The 23,958-nt window shown below is 36.3% G+C and overlaps 1 protein-coding gene across 2 annotated transcripts in view; it reads right to left on the bottom strand.

The window, feature by feature from the left end:
- Nucleotides 1-23,958, bottom strand: part of POC1B (POC1 centriolar protein B) — a 41,069-nt gene that overhangs the window by 9,195 nt on the left and 7,916 nt on the right. Inside the window, exons 8-9 of one of the 2 annotated variants that reach the window (XM_018080561.2) lie at nt 17,064-17,150; nt 13,717-13,893 (exon numbers count right to left, since the gene is read on the bottom strand). In XM_018080561.2, the coding sequence (XP_017936050.1) occupies nt 13,732-13,893; nt 17,064-17,150 (249 nt within the window). In that variant the 3' untranslated portion in view covers nt 13,717-13,731. Of the gene's footprint in view, nt 1-13,716; nt 13,894-17,063; nt 17,151-23,958 lie in introns of those variants that run through there. The other variant, XM_018080560.2, reaches the window with a different exon arrangement.

Raw genomic sequence — 23,958 nt, 5'->3', positions numbered from 1 at the left:
ACTTAAGAAACTGATTTAAAGTCTTTAGACCAATCGCTAGCTAAATAAATCTAACTGAACTTTGCAAAGAAACAATACCTGGTAACAACACAATTTATTTTACAGAGTCTTCAATTATATATAAGGGACAGCAACAGCTCTTCATCTATCTCATTCAAATGCCTGGCAAAGTCACCTAGTATATCCATACTCCAAATGAATTTACAATGCAGTTCAACAAACCCGGAGGAAATTCTCATTCTTGAAGGTATGTTTACTCCTAAGAAAAAAATAGAACAAAATCACATACTTTATAATATGCAATTGATTTCTCCTAGATAAGTGTCTCATAGTTAATCTGTTGGGGCAAAACTAGCCTTGAAAAACTTATGCTGTATGTAAATTATAAGAGTTAAAGGAACATACTTCTGTCTTAAATCCCACCTCTCAATAAGGATAAACAAAAAACTACTGAGGACAAAATCCTGAAGAGACAAGACACTTGCCAGGACAAGAAGAACTGAACAATGTGGGTAACGTTCTCCCAAGCTGTGCAGAAAGCTGAGAAGGGCTGCAGTCCCAGCACTCCAGTCTGCACAGACCAGTGCAGGGTCTGGTGCTTCACAAAGGTGGGAAGCTGATGCCGGGTAGGCCTAGCCCAGAGCTGCCTGTGCTGCAGAGCCTCCCTCCATGCACTGACAGGTCCTACATTAGCAGAGCCTTCTGCTGTAGAAGGAGCACACAGGAGCTGTTCGCCAAACCATCCATACCTATATACTCATATACGTACCTACACACAATTTACTTTCAAAGTTATAGGCAAAGCTAACAGAAACTCCCTTCTGCCAGCACAGCTGCACCTGTACCTATGGTTTCTGCCGGGATAACAACCTCAGTGCTATAGTATGAATTTTCTTTTTTTTGGACTTCATAACAACATAACAAAAGTTTATTGCATAGACAAACCTAGATTGCCTCCTGTTAGGGGATGCTGTGAGCTGGGATCTGGCAGCTTTGACTTCCCTTCAGAGCCGGGCTAACAACAGGCAAGTATACCACTTGACCAGGTGGCTATCCTGGTAATAATACCATTGGCTTTTTACTCCTTTTGCTTCTGTGGAGCAAACAATCTCCTCCAATTCAAATTATTTACAAGAAAATACCAAAGAATAAAAAGTATTAGAAATTAAGTTTGCAATCCAGCGTACTGGAGTCCAAAGTTAAATCCAACACCAGCACAATTGCTTGAAGACTTTGCCAAAGAGACAGATGCTACTGTTAGGGAAAGAATAAAAGGAAGCTCAATATTTCATAGCTTGGAACTGAAATCCCATGACTATAGCCATGAATAAAATATTTTACTACATAATAGTATGTAATAGAGTACTCTATGTAATACAGGAAACAGCATTTGACCAAGGCTTTTGCTAATAAAGTGTTACACCTATAAGGGATGATGAAGGTTTGAAGAGGACATCAAATACTGTAATAATAGTGTCACAAAAAACTCCCATAAGGAAAAAATGAAGCTTCAAAATTTTCACTGAAAAGTCAAATTTATGCGCTTTTATCAGGCTTCATATAATACCTGGATAAAGTAGCAAAAGTCTACACTAAGCTACTTCAGTGCTCAGCATTAGTAATATGATGAAGGTTTGGACAAGCTGTACAATTTGTCCAGGTGAAAACAATACTCAGTGCTGCTGATCTTAGTTCAGAGCTGGGATTTTTAAAAATTACTTTAATAGCATCAGCATAACTTTGTACTTAAGTCAGTTGAGTTTTACAACTTACTGTGATAGGAATCAAACTAGGGAACTGCAGAAACTGAGAAATTTGAGAACTGCATACAAATAGCCAAGAAATGTTAACTTCAGAGTGGTCTGATATGCCTGTTACACTCTTGAAAAATAATTTATTTTAATTAGCATTCTATTACAAACTTCAGTCAAAATATACACATTATTCAGCACCAATTAAAATGCTAAATGTGTTGGCACATAAGACTGGTAGATAGGTTCTGCTTGGCTGTATTAAATAAGGAATTCAACAACGATAAAAATTACAGTTAAAGCATTAAGGTTGCCAATAATAGCTTTATTTTGAAATGGTTCATAACTTTCTCCCCCTGCTGCGCTGTGACAGTTGGAACTTTGAGGAAACCAAAATAAATATCTTACTGATTTAGGAATATGATCTGTAATTCTGCCAGTCCATTAAAATCAGAATTATATATAAAAAAAAACCAAAAAAACAAACTAAAGATCTCCCTGTGATCAGCTGAGAGAGTGAGTTTCATTGCTCAAGCTACCAGGATCTAAAGATTTGTATTCTCCCTGTTTGACACTTGATATTTGTATTTTAGCCAATTTCTTCTTACCTCAAGTGACAAATATTAACAAGCCACTGGAGGTGACTAACTGTCAGCATGGGATAAACGGCAACACCGCTCTGACTGAATTTGGGTGGTCAGGGCAGGAGGAAAGACAGGGACGGTGGCTGACTCAGAGTTACAATTTCAAGAACATTTGGTATTCTTAAATTTCACAGGAACACACTAGTAGAAGAGGTCTTGATCACTGAATCTGATCCTCAGGGACGAAGAGGAATTTGCATCTACACCATTCTCATTGAACAAGCTCTTATTCTGGAACTGACAACATCTCCCATGGTGAATTTCTTCTATTATTATTTAAATTTTAATGATGAATGTCCACAAATACAGACAAAACCTAGTTTATACAGATTATGTTCTAGCCAAGTGAAAGGATAAAACCTTCCCATTTCTGCATCAACAGATGCTCTTAATATCACAGTGATCTCATCTACAATCCTGTTGACTTTTGTTAAAATAAATATGGATAGATAGATAAATAACAGAAGTAGTCAGCTAAAATGTTGGTCTTTGTTCTTCATTTCTGCAAATTATGCTGGGAGAAAATCCCTTTTTTCCTTAGTTTTTTATGTGAGAACATCTTCATATTGTTAGTGATGTGATACAACTGGCTATTTTGCAGTCAGCTTTCATTCCTGTCAAACCAAAAGAAGGTGGTGGTGGGGAAATCTAGTACAAAATCCTGCCTCTCTCAGCAGCAAAGTGTTACAAGGCCAACAACTTGAGGAAGCCCTGCCTCATGATTCTTATAGAACTCCTTTGCCACTGAGCTGCAGAGCAGCAGTTGATGAACGCAGCTGAAGGAGAACAACCTGGTCTAGTGTCCATAACAATTCAAAACTTCATGTTCCAGATCCAATTGCTGTCACACCTTTTTACTCTTTCTTGAAACAAGAGAAAACTCCACTTACATGTTCCATTCTCTTTAGTGATACTTATGTGACCAGAAAAGCTGAGGTACAAGCAGACATAAAACTCAAACAAGAGCGATGCTTGCTCCTTCATTCAGCAAGGTGCAGTACCTCTTGCACAGAAGAGATTCTGCAGAAAAGGTTCACTGTGGACTGCCACATCTCTCCATTTAATGTAGAAAAGTAGAAAATAATAATGTAATTTATGACTTTTAAAAAATAGAGCATAACATCTCATAGGGCAGTAAAAAAAGTATATATACACAAAGAAATATCTCCTTAGAATATAAGGCTATACATAAAAGGTTATATATTATTTTTATATGTATTTTATATAAATCTAAATTTTTTCTATGTGTGTAATAAATTATAGTTCTGTCCCCTATAATATGAAAAGTTCACAAACTGTGTGTGTGTATACATATATATATATATAAGGAAAATGGAAAACACTAAATAAAGGGTTTACCACTTGAAGATAAATACTAAGTTTCACTGGTCACAGCGCATTACTTTAGTAATATATCCATCCAGATGTAACACCCATGTAACTCTTCTGCATACATTCCATATTTAATTATGTTTGTTGCAACATTATTAGTACTTGTAGTGTGTTTTGCATTTTTTTGTTTGTTTTTAACAGCCACACAAAACATTGATTAACATTAGTATCCTCCACGTATTCAAAATGGGAAACATATGACAACACACACACACACACACACACATATATACACTAAGTCATTGTTTAACTTATCTTCCTATTGGTCTAGCATACAAAACATGTCTTGGAATTCTATTTGTATTAGTGACATCCAGATCAAAACCATCACAATCTAAAACAACATTCAGTATCAGTTGTCTTTATATAGGTCTAATAATTCAGCATATTCATGTATGAATGCTGTATGAAAGTCCTGACCAAAAAAACAAACAAATCTGCATCGTCAACTGTTTCTTTTTGATGTCAAAGAACATGGGTTAACGTGACTAATCACATCGGCAGACCAAACAAGGAGCATCAGTGTGTTACACAGACAGGACTGAAAGCCACAGTACATATACAACTTGGAGCCACAGTACATATACAACTTGCTCATGTGATTGTATCTCAATAAACTACCACATGTCCGCCTTGTGGAAAGTCCTCTGGTTAGACTGGGACAAAGAGAAACAAGAAACTTTTATTCTATTCCTGCTTGCCATTTCTTTGGCACTGAGCTCTGATGCTTTATTGAGCAACAGAACAGAAATTTTAAGATTCTTAAAATGCACCATGAATTTCAAACTGAAGTCCTCTTAAAGTTGCAGTCTCTCTACATCTTTTATGTTCTTAGAAAAAACTCCCTTATTCCTGTTAATATTATGATCTTTTTAAACTTCTGAAAGGAAGATTACTTTGGTATTTTATTGCAGCAGCCTGGTGATGGCAAGAATCCATGGAACTGTGTGTCCATGCAAGATACAAGAGGATGTATTATTTCCCATACTCTAGTGAAAACTCTCTAGAGAAGGTTCTCTCAGTCTTCTACGTCCCTGCATCTTAAGGAAAATAATTGATAATAATAATGGACAACACTAATGTAAGTATTTTCTAGAGATCAATCAAGCTAAGCGTGTAACACTTACACATAAGATACTCCTGCTAAGAACGGCACCTCAGATTTCAAAATATGCTTGTGCTCCCCTGTGCTCATTCCCACAGGGCACTTTGTTGGAAAGAAAAGCATGGGTTGCATGGGTTAGGGTTGGATAAGGGATATAACTGAATTGAAAGAAAGATATGTACAGATATAAATAATAAATACTTCACTAAAGTTTAATGAAGTCATTAACGAAACACTGCATTAAGTACTATCCGCTAGGGTACAGGCAAGAAATATAAACCCAACTATGCTAAAAGACCTATAAAACAGAATATCATACTGTTACGTCCCCTTTGTCAATTCATTTGACTAAGGCTGACTGTGCTTGCAACAGGATAGAAGAGCTAAATGACAAATGATCAACTGTACAGTATCAGTCATGAGAGGCAGTGGTCTAGTCAAGATGTGGAGATGCCACACTCAGTGGGATATGGAAGAATATACAACCTGACGGTGTGCTGCACTCCATACTTGATGTGAAAATGACAGTAAAATGGAAGCAGTTGGCACTATAATCCCAGATCAACAGCTGGCATTCCAGTCCTAAATGTCAAATTCCTGTTGGGGATTTAGAGACTTCACAGATAAAATATACTGTTGCTTTTTCAACTGTAAAAGGTAGAAAAATACAAATGACCATAAATTAGAAGTGATGAAACACAGCTGGTTTGGATAATTGAAGGTCTTAGCAAAAACTCTATAGTCCTTAGAATTAGGAGCAATAAAAAGGACATTTTAGCTCGCTTTCCTAAGGAAACAATGCTGAGGCTATCATTTCTGTCTGCTTGTCCCCAGACCTCACTTACAGGTTTTGAACTTGTTGCAGATGTAAGAGGGTCTGGTGGAGGAAGAGAAATCCTAGAGGGAGCTGATTTCACATAAGGTCCCCGAGAACAGACTGCTGGCTAAAGGAGAGAAATCAGTAAGTAATGCCATGGGGAGAAAGGCTCTGGCATAAGTTTGCATGCTATTGGAGACGAGAGATTGCATGAGACAAATAGAACTTATAATTACTTCAAAGTCAGAGAAAAGTTTCAAATAAAAACTTACAGTCAGCTATGAAACAGATTTATAGGAAGCAAGGTAAACACAATTTCCATAACTCAAGGATTTTTTGTACTTTACAAATATCAGAAACAAAAGAAGCCCCAACAATGGCATACTTATTAGCTAGAGGCGTTAAAGAAATATGTATAATTTTTTTACACTGGTTAATGAAGTATTTTTATCTTCCATTTCAGAAGATAATAAATGCTGCAACTGTATATCTGGCAAAGTACTTTCTATTCCAACTGTATAAAAAATACTATTAAACAATTTACACTGTAGGTAAATACTTTTATATCCTGGATTACGCAGTTTGAACTCAATGGCTTTGAAATAACAAGTCAGGTAATGATACTGATTTTTAATACATCCTGTAAAAATGGAGAAAATACCAGGGGAGTGGGGAAGCTGAAATTCCATCAGTAATCAGAAAGGATAAACAGGATAATTGTGTGGTCACAGGTCACAGTCACCTTGAGAACTCTGTCAGGGAAAAAAACCTGAAAAGTTGATTTGGGACACATATAGCAAGTATTTAAGGCCTAATGTCAAACAAGTCAGTATGGTTTGAGGAAAAAAAAATAAAAAGAAATTGTCTGTCAAACTGAAGACCTCTCTAGTGAAATATTTAGTCAAACTGTTCCTGAAAAAGTATCTTTTTTTTAAATCCATAATATGCACGCTATAATTTTGTTAACACATTTAGGTTTTAATGTAGTATGAAGTCAATTATCTAGCTAGTTTCTTTAAAAATAGTTAAATCAGAAACTAACTGCAGAATTATGCTGGCTTTAGTGATTCCACTGATATCTGGTCTTGTTTTAGTGCCATAGAAAACATATCAGCAATCTGGAAAATCAAGTTTACAGGCAACACAAAAAGGCATCCTGGAAACCACTGACACAGTCAGGGTTACTTGGCAATCTGACTTCATTCAGCTGTCAAAATGCAACCTGATGTACTCATACAAGACATCAGAGAAGAAGACACTACAGAGTAACGCGCTATAAAAAGCAGAGGTGTTGAAAATATCTGCAATTACATAACATATAACTGAGCAAAATGATAAAACTTTGATGTGATCAGGATATTGAGTGAAGACTTACAGTATCTTCTTACATGCAACTAGCTGAAACTACTAAGCAAATAGTACTGAACTGTTCCACTACACTAGTAAAAATTGCAAGTATGGACACTGAATTCCTGTCCTATGAGTTATGTAAGAAATGAGGAAACACCTATAAGAACAAAACATATCTTGGAAGAGTAATCTTTTCAGTGAGGAACATTTGATATTGGTTTATCTTAGAATCGGTTAAGGATAAAGTAATTCTTTTAAATCTCCATGGCAAGATTTGTATTTCTTTACAAATAATACGCAATAGTTAACTTGGAGTTGCGCTGTTATGCCTTTGGGTGAAGTATCTGACATGCAGTGTGGAACTTGCATCTTGGTGCTCAGAAAGTACAATCTCCACGCAGCTAGAACATGCCAGAAGATAGCATCTCTCTATCCCTACCTCCCTTCTTTGCACCAACCCAAACTGCTACAACCAGAGTACCGTACTGTGAGGGTATACAGAGAAAAAAAGAACAAAATCCAAATCAACCAACCAGCTTTTCAGAACAGTAATGCCATGTATCTTCACTGGTGGTGTCACTCAGAGAGCTCCTCTTCTTTCTTTTTCCCCAAATACTATTTATTGCAAAATGCATAAGGGCAATAGAATCCAGTGTCTCTTCCAGAAGACCCTAATCACTAACCATAGGTTGTTTCTCATTTGCTTTCCTCTGATGTCATATACTTTCAATTTTTACTTTACAATGCTTCTAATTCAAGCAAAAGAATGGAGCTGCCTCCATTCAGCCTCTGCCTCTGATACCTGCTGTTAAGGTTACAGCCATGCAGACAGAAGAAAGCAAGCTGAATCCTCTTAGGCTGAAAAAACTCAAAACTGAATACAACACACCTACTGCCTGAACAAAAGGAAGTCATTACTACCACCTCATTTCCATTGCATCTTAAGAAAGATGATCAGCTGTGTCAAGCCTGTAACGCACCTGTATGTGTTACTGCACAACCACGCTGGATACGTGGCTCCATGGACATCATCCAATTCAGTCAGGTTACAGCCAGCGCTAATCTTCTCCTTAATCTCCAAATAATTTTTTCTCATTATTTCCTTTGTGCGGAATATTTGTGTTAAGATAGCTGAGCAGACCAGGGAATTGACTTGGATGGAATTAACCAAATAAAAACAGTTGTTAAGTTAAAATGACTTTAGCATTGTCCTACTTAATTTCTGACCCCAAAAGTGTTTTGATGGAAGATGCAAGCCAAGATACTTCTAGAGTTTTTCTATATCAAACACCTATCTGATGAAGGAACATTTTTGCTCTTGTTGCTGAATTTTATTTGAAAAGTCTCAGTCTCTCAGTCCTATGTAATTTTTGAATCTGACTCAGTGTTTCCATTATCTCACATCAAGCAAGTAACTACCTTTCTTACTGCAAACTAGACAGTAATGCAGCATGGCTTCAAAGAGAGATGTGTTGGAACAACTGATATATTTGGAAAACACTCAAACAAGCTTTTAGGCAGAGAGCACCCTCTGGGTTTAGATATTACTGTACTCTAAGTGATAAACAGAATCTGCTAGCACTTGTTCAAGCATTGTCATTTAGGAAAAAATAAGAAAATATTTAACCAGTATTAAAGTGCTTGCTTTTGTAAAAACCTTGCATTAACAATTTTGAATAACACATGGGTGTTCATTTTATAGTCAAGTTTCTACCACACAGGCGTAAGAATGCTGGGCTCAACTTAGACTCCAGCAGCATTTAAGAACAAAGGATAATTCAAGGGCAGTAGTTTAGCTTTAATATCTTGTTTTCTGACATACTTCATCTGTAGTTCAGCTTTATTACGCTTTATTTCTTTATTATAAAGAAAAATAAAACCTTGAACCTTCTCTAAAAAAGTCATGCATTATGAACTAAACTAAGTATTACCTTGTTTCTTAGTAATACAAAATGTGGAATCTTGGAATTATTAAAGTCCCATGATCACTAAGAAGTTCAAAACTTAACTTGTGTTACTGCATTAAAAAAAATTAAAACAGGTGCTTACAGGGTAACAGAGCTACTGAATGATTTCATTAACTTCCATTATGCTAAATGACTCAAAAATGGCATTTAGATCAGTACTAAATCATCATCTTGGTCAGCAGGAAACCTGTTACAGACTGACAATCCAAGTGACAGAAACACTTTTTTACAAGTGCTATAGTAGTAATTTCCTGTGTGAAAGGCTTGTTGCTGTTCCTGCATTCCTCAGGGGACACTTCTTCTCAGAGGATGTTACTCTTCCCCAGGAAGAGGAAGGAACCAGTTGTTATTGGATGTGTGGGCTGATAGCTGTCGGGCATTTTCTGCGTGCCGCAGAATCAGCTGTGAGAACCACGAATACAGCTTAGATTTCCAGTCAGAGCGGAGGAGAACACTGCTTGAGCAGACAAGGTCAGAATGTAAAGTATCTCAGGAAACTGAAAGAGAAATAATACCTGAAACTTCCATCTCTTTAGTTCCCAGAAATGTGCTAATTTACTAAAAGAACAATATACAGACATGGATCAATCTGAAAAGCATTCCTGAAGTACTGCACTGTTGCCATGAGTAAGATCCTATACGAAGCAAAATTTTGCAAGCTCTGAAAAGGCAGTTACCTCACAAAAACTGTGTGTGTGTGTGTAATATCTTCCTCTTAGGTCCCTCTCCTCCACTTCCTGCTCTGTAGCAACTTAAGCTGTCTCCGTATGTGCTGTGACATTTTTACAGGGCGGGTCACCAGTAGCTAGTCCATGCCTATTCCAGTATCACCGAATTCAGGGTCACATTCCACTGGCTTTTTCTTAAGTTACAGCGATAATATATTATTCTAACTGCTTATTTCCAAAGTTCATTAAAAAACCAATCCACCAACTATTTGATTCTAAAATTATTAGGGAGACAGAACAGTGACATAGAAAAAACCAGTACAATCTCATAAGGTACATTTCCTCAGGAAAGCAGGTTAAAAATAGTATAGGAACTATTCTTGCACTCTCTAGTGCCCAAATTCAGAATTCAGTCTCCAACGAAAACTTGACTTTCTCTCAAGCTCCAGTTCACTCAGAGAATATAATGAAGCCTATTAAGGAACATCAGGATATGTATTATTAGTTAATTATGTAGAGGCACAACATATTTCCTGCTCTCTCCTTGTAAACCAGCAATTACATGCTGTGTTGGAATAGCATCACTGCAAAATGCAAGGACCATTTGGATCATACTCCTCTTTTATTACGTATGTTGAGTTCACCTTCAAGTATTTGCTCTTTAAGCTTTATTTGATGTTAGTGGTATCAAAGATTGCTTTTAAGATTAAGTAAACAAATCTTTTTAAAAATCCCTGTGCCTCTACAGTGGCTCAAAATGCAAGTTTAGAAGTTCACTGTTCAATATACAAAACACTTTGTCTTTTTGGCACTTATGACAGAAGATGAGTCATTTTGTTCACATACACCATACCTTCTTTGGAAGGCTCTTCGCTGGGCAACAGAAAAAGCTGAGCTGTCTCTACTGCCTCACGGTTGTTCCAGATGGATTAGGTGCAGCCTTCGGGAGGAATGGGAGACTTCTCTTCCCTGAGAGCAGCTGAACATGTTCAGCTGCACAGTTGTGGGGAGCAGGCAGCCTATCCTACCCCACCAGTCCCACACACTGTACCTGCATAGCATGCAGAGAGTAGAAAGGTCTGTCTAGAGTGTGCTGTAAGCCAAGATAACACTAAAAATTGCCTGTCTAAAAGCAAGATGGGACAGAGAGAAAGATTCATTTGCAAAGACACAAAAGCACAATTCTTATTTTTATTCTGCTGCACCAAACACTTCTGAGTTCCTCCATTTACAGTATTTATTCTATATTTGTATAAGACTTCACATGAAAGATTCAGAGCTGGTTTGAGAGTTTTCTGGTATGCTCATCTATGGAGAAGGTGCAGACCACTTGACCTCAAAACTTAGGAAACAGTGTGAAAAGATCCTGTTTCTCCAAATTTCATTCTAGTTTGTGATTGGGAGTTCAGGGAGTTGACAGTTTGTTCAAATATAGATTTACCGGTAACCAGAAGAATGGCAGCATATGAAAAAATCCACAGCTATTAAGGGAGTGGTCTTTCTTATTTCTCTCTCTGGGAGCAAGGAACGTAAGGTGATGGAAGAGGCTGGGAACTGTCAATTTTTATCAAAGCCCCTTTGCCGCTGGGATCAATCCTCAATGCAGAGCTCATTCTAATTGGCAGTTGAGTTCTGGATAAGGAACAAAACCAGGACATTTCTCTTTTTCTTCAATGGCAATGATTCCAGTCACCCTTTCAAAGGGAATAGTGCTGGAATTTTTCTTATGTAGAGAAAAATGTACGAATATCATGCAATGATCAGAGTTTAAGTGAAAGGCTAAATGTCTGAGGTCCCAAGAAAACTTGATATCCGTGGACTACAGAAAGTTGTTGCGCTTTCAGATGAACTATAGCAAGCAGTAAAGGCATCTACTCTGCACTGTGAAGTGACATATGGGTTTTGTTCTACTGGCTGTTCCCTTCTGAACTGGATTTGGGAGGAGATGATTTATGTATAAAATTGCTATTATTTCCTTTCTTCCTTTTCTCCTCCTCTTAACCTCACTGAAGACAGTTGGTGTTTATTTCCATGTAAGTCTGAAGCCAGGAAAGGATGTAAATCAGAATAAATTTGACATTGCATAATAAGGAGAATATTCAGCATTTTTAGCTTTTAAAATAGCATTTAAGATATAATTTCTATTGTCATCCTCTCCTACAGGATTCTGGAGTTGTAATAAGCCATGCAAGGAAGAGACATTACTCCAAGATCTTTTCAAAGTAAGTTTCCATGAGGCAGAACAGTTAACTAAGCCTTCATTGTATACATGGAAGAATAGATGCAAATTTTGCATTAATAATTGCTGTCTTTCCAAATATAGAGGGTATCTTTTAGGTTGTGGGGTTTGGATTTTTCTGTATTTAAAATAAACACAGAGAACAGTGTGTCAAAAAACCCTAAACCCTGAAATACAAACTGCAAAAGCAACATGTACAGGACAAATGGAGAGTACAGATACTTCTACTTTTTGCATCAAGACACCTACTACAAATACAGTACAGATAAACCTTTTATTCTAAAATTTAGTATGTTCTTTTTGATCCAAACAGAAACAATCCTTATCTTTCTTCACTCAGTAATTAATCCAGTCTTAACTTTGTAGAAGTTGTACTGTAAACAAAAAATAAGTATGTCATGTTTTCAGTGTTAAATAGCACTGGAAGAGAAAGAACAGCAAACATCTCCCAGCCAGCGCAGACATTCTGACTTCCAGATTACAGTACATTGCTTTGCTTCCTCCAAATCCTGTTTACATGAGCAAGGTCAGGGGATGGAACATTAAAGAGCCTCTACAGTGATTTCCTGCTGCTGTCAGTAAAAACTACAGACACCATCAACTTTCCCTTGTTCCCAACAGCTTATCAGGGACTGGAGGTTACCAATGTATTGCCTTACAGAATTGAAAAAACCCAAGCTCCATCAAGACTAAAACTAAAACTGGAGGATGAAACGGGACAAAACAGTCCCAAAGGGAAACAAAACTTCCAATTTTTCCTTTTTAATAGTTCCAAAATTAAGCTTAAGTTGCTTGAAACACAAAGAAGAAGGGGTGAGAGAGAGGCAGTAATGCTTCCAGTCTTCAATGAAACAGAAAGGAGAAAGAAACACCACCCCCAGACCCCAAACCTTGACTCCAATTCAGTGAACATTTTCAGAGTGCAAAAGGCTAGAATACGCATGATTTCTAGTAACTGCAACATATTAAGAGTCTTACCATAGGAGAAGTCAGGGCATTGCACAAATACTAGTTACCTAAGCATCCATGGCTCATTTTTACGCTGGTTTCAGGAATACACAGGAGAAGTGAATAAATGAATCATCAAATTCAAAGCTATTTCCTAACCATAATAATATACAGGAGGTTCTTAATGCTTGTGTAATTGTAGCCCAAAAGAAAGCAACTCCATATGAAGATCACATTGAAGTTTTTTTCCACTGACACAATGACCACATTCCCTTCACTAAGTTTAAAAAGGCATTTGCATCAGTGTAAATCTGAGATGAAAAAAGGTTTTTTCATCATGTTCAGAAAGATTTGGCCTTAGAACTAAGCTAGAACACAAGCTGAAAAGATAAGTTGTTTACAATTCAGGTAGTTCAATGATTTAATTGTTTTCTAGCAAAATCTCTACGAGAACATTCGTATCTGCATATCTTAGCTTAATCTTTGAAGCAAGAAAATACAACTATATTTAAAAAAAACATGTAAGCAGGCATTTCAAGTGGGGAAGCTGTGATGAATTGTTGGTTTTGATGAAGCAAGAAATTAAAATTCCTTAAAAAGAGGAGGAGGAGTGGGAGGAAGAGATAATACCAGTAATTTTTTCATACAGTTACAGCTCAAAAATATAAATGGACTGCTAAGAAAATATCTAAACATATATTTTAAATTCATAATAAAGAATCAAGAGTGTTAAATTTTTAAATACTTGTTTTACAAGTCTTCTCCAGGCAGACTATTGTAAAGAATAGATGACAGTGATACTTCACTGCACCTTAAATGTATGGAGTTGTGTGTCCTGTTTTGGTCTTCTTCATCCCAGATAGACGTTGTCATCCTGGAGCAAGTCCAGTGGAGGGTGAACAAGATGGTGAAGGGGTTGGAACACATGATATACAAGCAGAGGCAGATAACCAGGTTTGTTCAGCCTCAAGGAAGAAAGGATACATGGAGATCTTGCTGCCATCCCAAATATCTAATGGGTGGATAGAAAGAAGACAGATATAGATACTTATTAGAGGACCACTGTGAATTACAGGTAACAGACATATTGGAAAATAGGATATTCTAGCTACATATTATGAAAAAAAAATATTGTCATCAATCAAACACTAGAGCAAGCTGCTCAGAAAGATGGTGGAATCTCCATTCTTGCACATTATTAACATATGAACTGGACAAGGCTTTTAAGAACTTGATCCAAGTTGGCCTTGCTTCAAGGGAAAGGTTAGATGAAAGGACTCCAGGCATCCCTCTCAATCTATACTACTCTATCATTTTCATTAACAAATCTTTACTGAAGGGAAGAAAAGTAATACCTTTTTGCTCTGTCACAAGTCATCTTAGGAGCAGTAATAGCATATTTCCCATAAAGCAGTAGGACAGAACATAATTCCAGCTGAAGAAAAGATTCTCAGTAAGAAGAGTACTTTCTCTTATTTCCTGGATTGAGACTAGATCTAGACGTATGGACATTTGCCCGCTTACTGGCAGAAATTTTGATAGCTATTCAATGAAACACTGCAAGGTTTTGCATAGGCTTCCAATCTTCCTGAAGACATCTCAGGGAGCTCAACAAAGAACCTACAAAAGCTTCAGTGTTGTTACTTATTCCAGAGAAACTGGGAGTCTTTAAATACTTCGAGACTATGATCTAATAAAGGCTGTCTCTCTCTTCTTCAGTAGAAAAATTAAATATGTTGATTAGCTATTTCCAGTGGTCTAGAGACTTGCCAATGTATTTTTAAGACCCTGCTGCATTACATGCATGATAAATACATTGAACAAGAACCCCTAAAGATATCTAAGTGCAGAGTGCATTTTTCTCACTGCAAATATTAGAAGGGCAGAAGAACTCCTTAAGCTAGAGCAAAACACTTCAAAAAGAATAAGTAGGTATAGACAGAACATTTATAAATTAACCTGTCAACCTGATCAAAGGCTTTTAGTCATTTGAACAGTGTTCTTTTAGTAGAAGTAGGACCAAAAAGCCATAAACAACTTTAAAATGGGTCTTGGCATGTTTGCTGGGAAAAAAAAAGACCTGCAGAATGATTGCCTTTGATAATCAGTAGAAAAAGAGCAACCCACTGGGGTTGGAATCAGAGAGAGGCATGAATTAGGGAAGATGGTGAATTAGACTACCATCTGGCAACCTCAAGTTAGAGAAGGATTAAAAAAATACACAAATAATGCATAAAAGCAATATCATTCAAGTGAGGACAAACTGTATCAAGAGGAAATCTGGCAGTGAAGGTGTGATTGGACGAAATCCAGCATCTGTCCTTCCCCCTTGTTTCTTATGAAGAACACATCAAGCCTCTATAGATGGGGCCTTCCATACATTAGGAAAATTGAACTAGCTTCAGATGAAAAGGTCCAAGTCACTGAGATCCAGAACCCTTTAGAAACAAGACACAGAGGTCTAGATGGCTGGTCTGATTAAGAAACAGGTGATTATTCCACAAACAGCAGACACTGGTAATGCAGCAGACAGACACTGGACAGAAAGATGACACTAAAAGATGAGTTGGCATTAGAAAGCAGGGAGGACCAGGTAGGCTGGCAAAGTTGGAGAAAGTGTTAATGACTATGGGAGAGGAAGGATACTAGTGGCAAGGAAAACATGCAAATGATTCCTGAATTTGTGTCAATAGTGGTGTGGAACAGGACAGTTGTCTTTAAGGCTGCAGTCCATGTAACAAAGATACAGAAATATTTCTAGATGGAAAAAGATGCAGATGGTGATGTTGAAATGAAGAAAGGTGAGAATCAGTGATGAACAGTAGATTAAGATATTGGGAAAAAAAAAGGTAATGATTATTGACACGGTCAAAAGGCATGCATTTAGAAGCAACATTTTTATAATGAAGATTGTAAAGCCAGATAGACAGCAGTCAAAACAATGTATCTATTTGGTCAACATATTCCTACAATGAGATCTGGGCAAAGTTTTGTAAATTGCTTTCATATTAAAAGAATTAATGGAGACTAAGTAATTGACGGATTTTATATTTATGTAATAAAGAATTACAGTATAACTATACATTTGAATTCTGTGATGCGCAGTAAGTAATGAACAGAGTATTTAAAAGTGATAGGTAGTCAATAAATTATATGCACCACAATCCACTACCAGTCAAGCCTACTAGATGTCTGAAAGTCTACAAATTACTTTTGACATACATTATCTTAAAGAACCTCATGCCCATTGTGAAAACACAACAAAACAAATGCTAATTAAAATATATTAAATTATCACTTCTCAAATATAAATTATTATATGATTATTTGTTTTGAAGTAAAGGTTTGTCATCAACTTCTGTATCATGAACTTAAAGAATTTCATATAGTACCTTCACAATATATCTTTCACAAAGCATTCATGACAAAACAGAACAGCAGAAACCACACCTGCTGCCTATTCATACGTATTAACCCTTCAACCACACAAACTCTTTTTATGGCAACTAAAATTGCTTAAGATACAGTTTATACCTTCACGGGTCCAGATTCAGAGCTAAAAGAAAAATTCTCATTTCAACCTAATTCTAGAACAGCATGTCTTTTAGATTTCATACCAGGAGAGCATATTTGTCCTCCTACAAAACCACCACTAAAACATTGCCTTCCTTTCCTCCCACGTGCCATACCAATGTCATACGTACAGCTAACATTAGAAGGCTCTAATCGTGTCATTCTGTCTTAAAATGTCTTACTTTTTTTCCTCCTAGAGAACTATTAAATGCCTTAAAAGGAAAAAAATTAAAGCAGCACTTCTGGAATTGTATCAGTGAGACAGTTATTCTTTAGATTTCCCGTTATTTGCAGATAAAAACAGAGTTACAAAAAGTGTTTGAGAATAAACCACAAATTTTAACAGTAATATTTAGATGTAATTAGCATGGGCTTATAAATAGAATTTCTGTCTATATGGGGTAAAATTACAGTATAACACGAAAGCTTTGCTATTACACCATCTTCTGGTTAGGCTTGGGAACTGTGACAGAAAGCTTAAGTTGAGACTTTGGGATACTGAGCTCTGAGCACTCAACAATTGTTAAAAGAAGTATTTTATTCATATGGACAGAAAGAGTACATTTCTGATAACAGCTATACCATATCTTTTTTTTTAAAGCAACTTACCAGAGTACTGAAAGATGAAGAGGTTCTAATCTCTATGACAGGTGGATCAGGTGTTTGCATATCAGTTACATCATATGTAGGGTCAACCTGTTGAAAATGAATTATGCTATTATTTCAGCATCAGCAGAGAAAGGGAAATAAGAATGAAATAAAAAGTGAGCACACAGTTAACAATCCAGGTCAGTCAGTTCTCACATTCAGGTTCCTCAAGTCACCTACAACAAACGGACTGCTGACATGCTTACTTGTTGTGTCCCAACTTTGATTGCCAAAATAACTTGAAAAACACTGTCATGGAAACCAGGTAGGAGATCACACTGAAATCTCTGATAAGTTAACTACCCAAATACAAATCACACTCTTACGGAAAATACAGGAAAAACTGCTTTATACTGAGACAATGTCAGAGGCTGATTGATCAGACATCTCATCACAACATCTGCAATTTTGCTTTTAATATCACAGTTGGACTACTTGCTTATTGTTGGTTATAGGACTTACTCTGTAGCTTTAGCAATATTTTCCTAATGTCCTTTCCTGAAAGTGAAGCATTGACAAAATATCAGATAATATAAAGTTTGAGAAAGCTGCTGCTTTCATTTATCTTACGGTTTCACCTAAGGATCAGAATAACCTCCCTATAAAAATTTGTGCATATTTTCCGTACCATTATATTATCTAGGTGTGTCACAGCCTAATATGTTTGCCTTCACAGTATGACTTATAGAAGTACTATTCTCATTATTTTATAAACTGGCAAATTTCACAGAAAGACTAGATGACTTTCAAATTGTCAAGAAGCCTAATGTAATAATGACAAATGAACTTTTTTCTTTTCAACTTTTTATCAGCTATCCAACAGCAGCCTTATCAGAAAGAGCATTAATTCCAAACAACCTACTGAAAGTGGAAAAAAATAAACAAACCCCTCAAAACTCACACTGGCCTAGTGACAGGGTTGTATTTTAGTCCCTGAAAGTTTCTTAGATACAAGGGTCATTTTATTTTGCCTTTTCAAGAGGGAGATCCTACATTTCACCTGAAGATGGTCAAAATTCTGTCTCAGCCAGAGCTGCTCCCTCAGTAACTGCTTCAGCGCTATTTCCACAAGTTAGAATCCCTGATGCTAGGGTCCACACGTTGGCATACAGACCTTTAGGTCAGAGACATGTTTGTTAAGTAGCTAGAATGCAATCTTAAATCCAGAATCAGTAGCCAGGGAAGGAGGGCAATAACATCTTGTAGTGCCTGAAGACTTTTCATTCAGTTCATTTGGATTTCTGTAAGTTACACGCAGAAATTTAGCTTAAAATTAATAGAAGCAAGATATTCCTCAGTAAGTGTAAGTGGAGGAAGAAGACAAAGTTTACTAGCAAGCTAGAAGGTAAAGAAACATTTAAATACAGATATTATCAGATTATTCAAGGTGAGAGAGATTCTCACGCTTTGCAGCACTTACAAATCAGAGATGACAAGCCTTCCTTAAGGGGAGATCTTAATTCTGTTTTTAAGCTTGTTCACTTTTCTGACTAGCTTTTTCTTTCATTCAGTTTCAACAAGCCATTCTTCATTCATGAATTCTTTTTTTCTGTCTTCAGATTATATTTGCATCAATCAAGAATGAGCAGGGACTCAGGGACAATCAAGAAAACCCATACTGCTACAGGGCCATCACAAGCTGCATACTTAAAATTCTCCCTCATTTGTAGATACTAAGATCTTCTCCCTCATATACAGATATTAGGATCAAGTCCTGCTTTCTTCCAATTTTCTCAAATAGATTTGGAAGAAAGAAAGGGATAAAGGAGAATGAAAGCATCTTCTCAACAGAAATATGATCAAACATAGTCTCCTCTGAATATGGTATTGATTACCACTTTATCAGTGCTAAAGCAAAGAAGAGAAGAACCAGAAATTTTACTTTTTTCCCCTCCATATGTGACATGCCTATTGAGATTAAACAGGCAACTGTCCCAAAGAGCTTACATTTATTCAGTGCCCAGGGTCATTTGCTTCTGACATTCAGTCAGTCCTGCAATAAATATAATTAATGCATTATCAGAGTATCAATCCTACTATGAGTAGCTAAGACTAAAGTAGTTTTCTGGTATGAATCATTTGGGTGCTGAAGAGAGGACAATGCATCTGCCGGGTTCTGCAGAAGAGGGATAATAGGTGCCTACCACTTATCAATACTCTAATGTGGAGGAGCTACTGTAGTATTATTACTAATAGCTCTTGAAACATCCTCTTTGAGGTATCTCCTTCTTATATATGTGAAAGATATTGTAGAATGAGTTAAATGCTTTTCTTGATACAGGTTGCTAAATAAATATATGGTATTACTCAATGTGGTCTTTATGTGTGTCATATCCTGGACTTGGAATGAAAGTTCCTCTTCATATAGTTCTGTTTACTGCTTTATCAGAGATAAGGGGATGATGAGGAGCACTGTAAACACTGACTAGGGGTGCAGGAACTATCATAAACAATATTTGAAAAAATGAAATATAAAACTATTAAGCAACTAGTCAGAGCATCTAAAACGTGTCTAAAGAAATGAGCACAAAAACATGAAGGCTGTAGATGAACCCTTCTTACAAATATTAGTGTTTAATATTGCACTAAAAATTAATGAGATAATGGAATTACTCTAAACGTGAAAGTTTCAAATGACTTGACATTTCCTAACAAGGTGATGTAGTTAGCTGTAAAATGACCCTACCAAACATATTTGGAAAGATTTAACTTTAAGAAACAAGACAGAAAAACCAGAACACTAAAAAGCAAGGTAGGGAGAACTGTCATGTATTAAAGGTTTTCAATTTAAATTTAATTTAAATTTAAATGCTTTAATTACTTGGTAGACTGATATAGAAGTATTTTCATTATCATCTTTTAATATGATAATACAATTATCGCATTTTGATCCATAGCACAAGAAAATATATTTGAAGGAAGGTTTCTGTAAATCCTTCCATGCGTTAGAAAAATGAAGTCAATAAAATTAAAAGAGGAAGTTCTCACACAAAGTATTTCCTAGGAAAGTGATGTGAAATAGTCTCTCCAAACATACCAAGAGAAAATTAGCATTCAGTTTCATTAAACACCGTTTTTGTTCTAGACTGGAGCCCTCAAGCCAAGCGAGCCATATATTCTTTTTTCTACTGCCACCTAGTGTATATTTGGATTTCCTTCATCTAGGAAAATATTTACAACTGAAATTACACTGAAGATTTTTCATGGCTAGGCTTTGCGAACGAAGATTTGGGAAGGCTCTAACTGAAGATTTTAAGATAAAAAAAACAAACCTAAATCAACAGAAGCTATTTATGCTCAAGATATAAACTCCGTGTACCTTAATATTGTTCAAATCTCAAAGCTATGTTTTGAAAGGAAACTTTTTTTTCTACCTTCCATTTATTTTAAAGAGGTCTCTAGATTATAAAAGGTAAATTATGTACAAATATGACAAATTCATAAATAGAACTGTCACCTAGTGGAATGCATTTTTTAGTATTTTTCACTAAAACTGCATTACTGTTTAAACATACTGTTTTCAAATAACTCCAAAAGATCCTTATGTCAAAGAGATACAATGACTGGGATTTATCTCAGCTAAATTTAGACATACTGCTGGACATCTATATTTGAGCTGGTCACCCAAGATTACCTCTGTGGTCAACAGAAAAAAAAAGTAGGTGCCTTCAGAGAACAAGTAATTTACTTACATTTCCAAATAGTCTGAATAATTGTAATGATTATAAGCATTAAATCTCTACTTACTCAAATATTCAAGAAATCACATTGATCAGTGCAGTTGGAGAAGAGTTGTAAAGATTTATAAGTCAAGAACAGGAAATTCAACACTTCATTAAAATTCAGGCTACTGCTGGTCTGAGGAGGAGGAGTTCTTGTAAAAGTTAATTATGTGTCAAAAAAACCCAGGTATGTAGAGAGAGAGAGAAAAAACAAAACAAAACAAACAAAAAAAAACTAGGGAAGGTGACTCAAATACTAATGGTTCCATGTATAGCTTGGAAGAGTGAATAAAAGTTTTGAGAAAAAGTGAAAGTACACACTAGCTCCACGTTTCTGTCACTATCCTGAAAGGCAAGACACCAGGTGATACCCGTAATTCTTAACGCCCTTGTGCAAGCTGCTTTATTCAAAACAGCATTTCCAACAGGTGATGTGAGAAAACACTGCACTGTGTCTCTGATGCCAGCCAAAGAAACCATCAAAGCATAACTCAGGGCAATGCATTATAACACATCTCAAATGTCTAGATAACATTGTAGTGTCTTGTAGCAAACCTTAAATGGTCATCTATGCTTTTAAATATCCCATATCTGAACTGCCTCTTCTGCCTGCCTGTAATTCTTGCATATGTTACCAAGTCTCTTAGAAAACTTTACTTCCATTTAGTTAAGACTGATTATCTTACCCCATTCACAGAAATATGAAGAGAAGGGAAGAAAATAAAGAGAAAGGAAACAGTTCTGCATATTATCTGAGGTGTAGATACTAGGAAAAACTGTGTCATTACAATTGCTGTACTGTAGTGGAATAGATCACCCAAAAAGACTGGGGAATCTCCATCTTTCTTCAAGGCCTTCTAACTAGACACAGCTGACTTTATGTACATTTAACAAGAAGAACAGATGACCTCCAAAAGCTCACTCTGACACATCTGTGATTCAATCCCTCCTTTCCCTTATATATGAGACACATGATGAGCCACTGAAAGATGAGGGTGATACTGTGGTGGAACTGCCTAATGTCAAAATTCTGTCTATTGCCTCAACCTTAGAAAGAGGTTGAGGTATTAAAAAACTAACAAGTTTTAACCAAAGAAGGACAATTTTTTTTTCTTATCCAGAGTACAGCTAGACATGATGGGGCTAGACATGATGCTTTTTCTCATTTACAAGAGGAAATATTTAAGACAATGGAACACCGAAAAATTTCAAGCACAGTTAGTGCCACTAAAGCATATTACTGCTGGTAGTAACCTGATGCTAGTTTTGTCCGGATAAATTATGTTTCTGTCCAGTTGGTAAGCTCTATTCTTCCTCAACATAACAAATATCCCCTTCGTAGACAGGAGAGGCAATTAAAATAACAGGAAAAGACATACGGAGAAACAGAACTTAGTAACTTCACCTTAACTTTGTCTAAATTACTGTATTATTACATTAATTCTGAAAATTAGCTGTAAGAGAGATCCTAATCACTACTACTATAATATTTAATTTACATATATAAAAATATAGTACATTACAATAATATGAGTTTTGTGGAACTATCAGACACTGTTTTGTCTCAAAGAATATAATATACTTCATGTTTATTTGAGAGAAAGATATTCTACTGACTGTGATGTTTTCCATTAACATCACTGACAGTGATGTTAATAGAAAACTAAACACAACAACCCCATTCCTAAAATCCTGAAATCAGGCCAGAAAATAAACCACAAAGAGCCCAAAACTTTGCTATGACAAATGTCAAAGCCATAGAGCCCTTTCACTACTATGGAGCACCTATGAATAAATGCAGACATTAGGTTAAGTGAATCTGTCAAAACTAACTGATAAATAATTTCTTGACATTCAACTATCAAATTTCCCTGATGTGCTCTTTCAGTATTGACAAAGAGGTGCTTCCTAGCCTTAGTTTAACTTAAGTCTGAACTCATCAAAGCTTTTTCAGAGCTTCTCAATTACCTGGGATCAGGAATAGGAAAAAAACCCTGAAAAATTGCTTTAGAGTACATTCACATCTTTGCCAGGCATCTGAGCAGCAGAGGTCTGGAAACATTGACCTGAACTGAAAGCAACCAAACCCTGCAGCTATAAGCTACTGTTTACTTAGCACATGTTATAACTGGGTGCAATTTGAATGGGTCTTGAAGCAAACTGTTGATACAGCAAGAGTGGCTTAAATCTGCTGGCAAATGCTGTGATAGAGTTTGTTCTGGCACTGACCAACTATACTGAAGGCTGGTACCAGCAAACTTAACTTCATCCACTGACCTTTCAATGAATATCAAAGTCCAGCACAGAAGCTTGTTTATGAAGCTTGTCATACATGCAGTCATCCTGTTCTTGTTCTGACCAAAATGCTAAGCATTAGAAAGCTCCACATCCAACGTGACAATAGAACCAGGCACATGAGAAATCTCAGTGATGAATTCTATCAGAGTTCCCCTCCTCCACCAAAGTGTTTGCCACCTTTATACTATTCATATTGCATATATTTATATTGCATACGTACCCGCCCACCAAAAAAAAAAGCTCAGTATCCCCAAATGTCAATGTTTTAAAACTCTGAGCAAGAAACAAATGCCATGGCAGCAGCATCTACATTTTATATGAACACAACCAGGTAATGGTGAATTTCTCTAGTCCTATGATAGTATATGACAGCAACCAAAAAGTCTCAAGATTTATCTGTGAGACACTTCTTCCACACTAGAGGCACCCGGACAAAATCAAAAAAGAGATAAAAGTACAGGTAATCACCATGCAGAAGCTAGTCAGCTCTATTAAGGACAGTCACAAGTATAGCATAAACAATGGCCTCATTGAAGGTATAGTACTTTTTACCAATCTGCTTTTAGACAATGTGACAAACAGGATTTTTCCAGATAATGAAACAGAATATTTGATATTTCACTTTGGTTCCCAAATTTCCAGTACTTCCAAGGGATGCCAGTAGATGCTTTGACAGTAATGTAGTTCAAGAATGAAGTTATCATGAAGTCAGACTACATAGTGACATAAAACACACTACTAACCTATAAAGTCTTTCTAAACTTTTAGATAGATATCAAGATCTTCTCATGATACCTAATGGTCTTGGAAAGAGGAACAACTTGTTACAATCAAAT

This window comes from Manacus vitellinus, unplaced genomic scaffold, assembly GCF_001715985.3.
Source record: "Manacus vitellinus isolate BGI_N305 unplaced genomic scaffold, ASM171598v3 scaffold_5_pilon, whole genome shotgun sequence".
In the NCBI taxonomy this organism is placed as follows: domain Eukaryota; kingdom Metazoa; phylum Chordata; class Aves; order Passeriformes; family Pipridae; genus Manacus; species Manacus vitellinus.
Note: the sequence above shows the minus strand (reverse complement) of the source record. Positions and strands in the feature narration are given on the sequence as shown.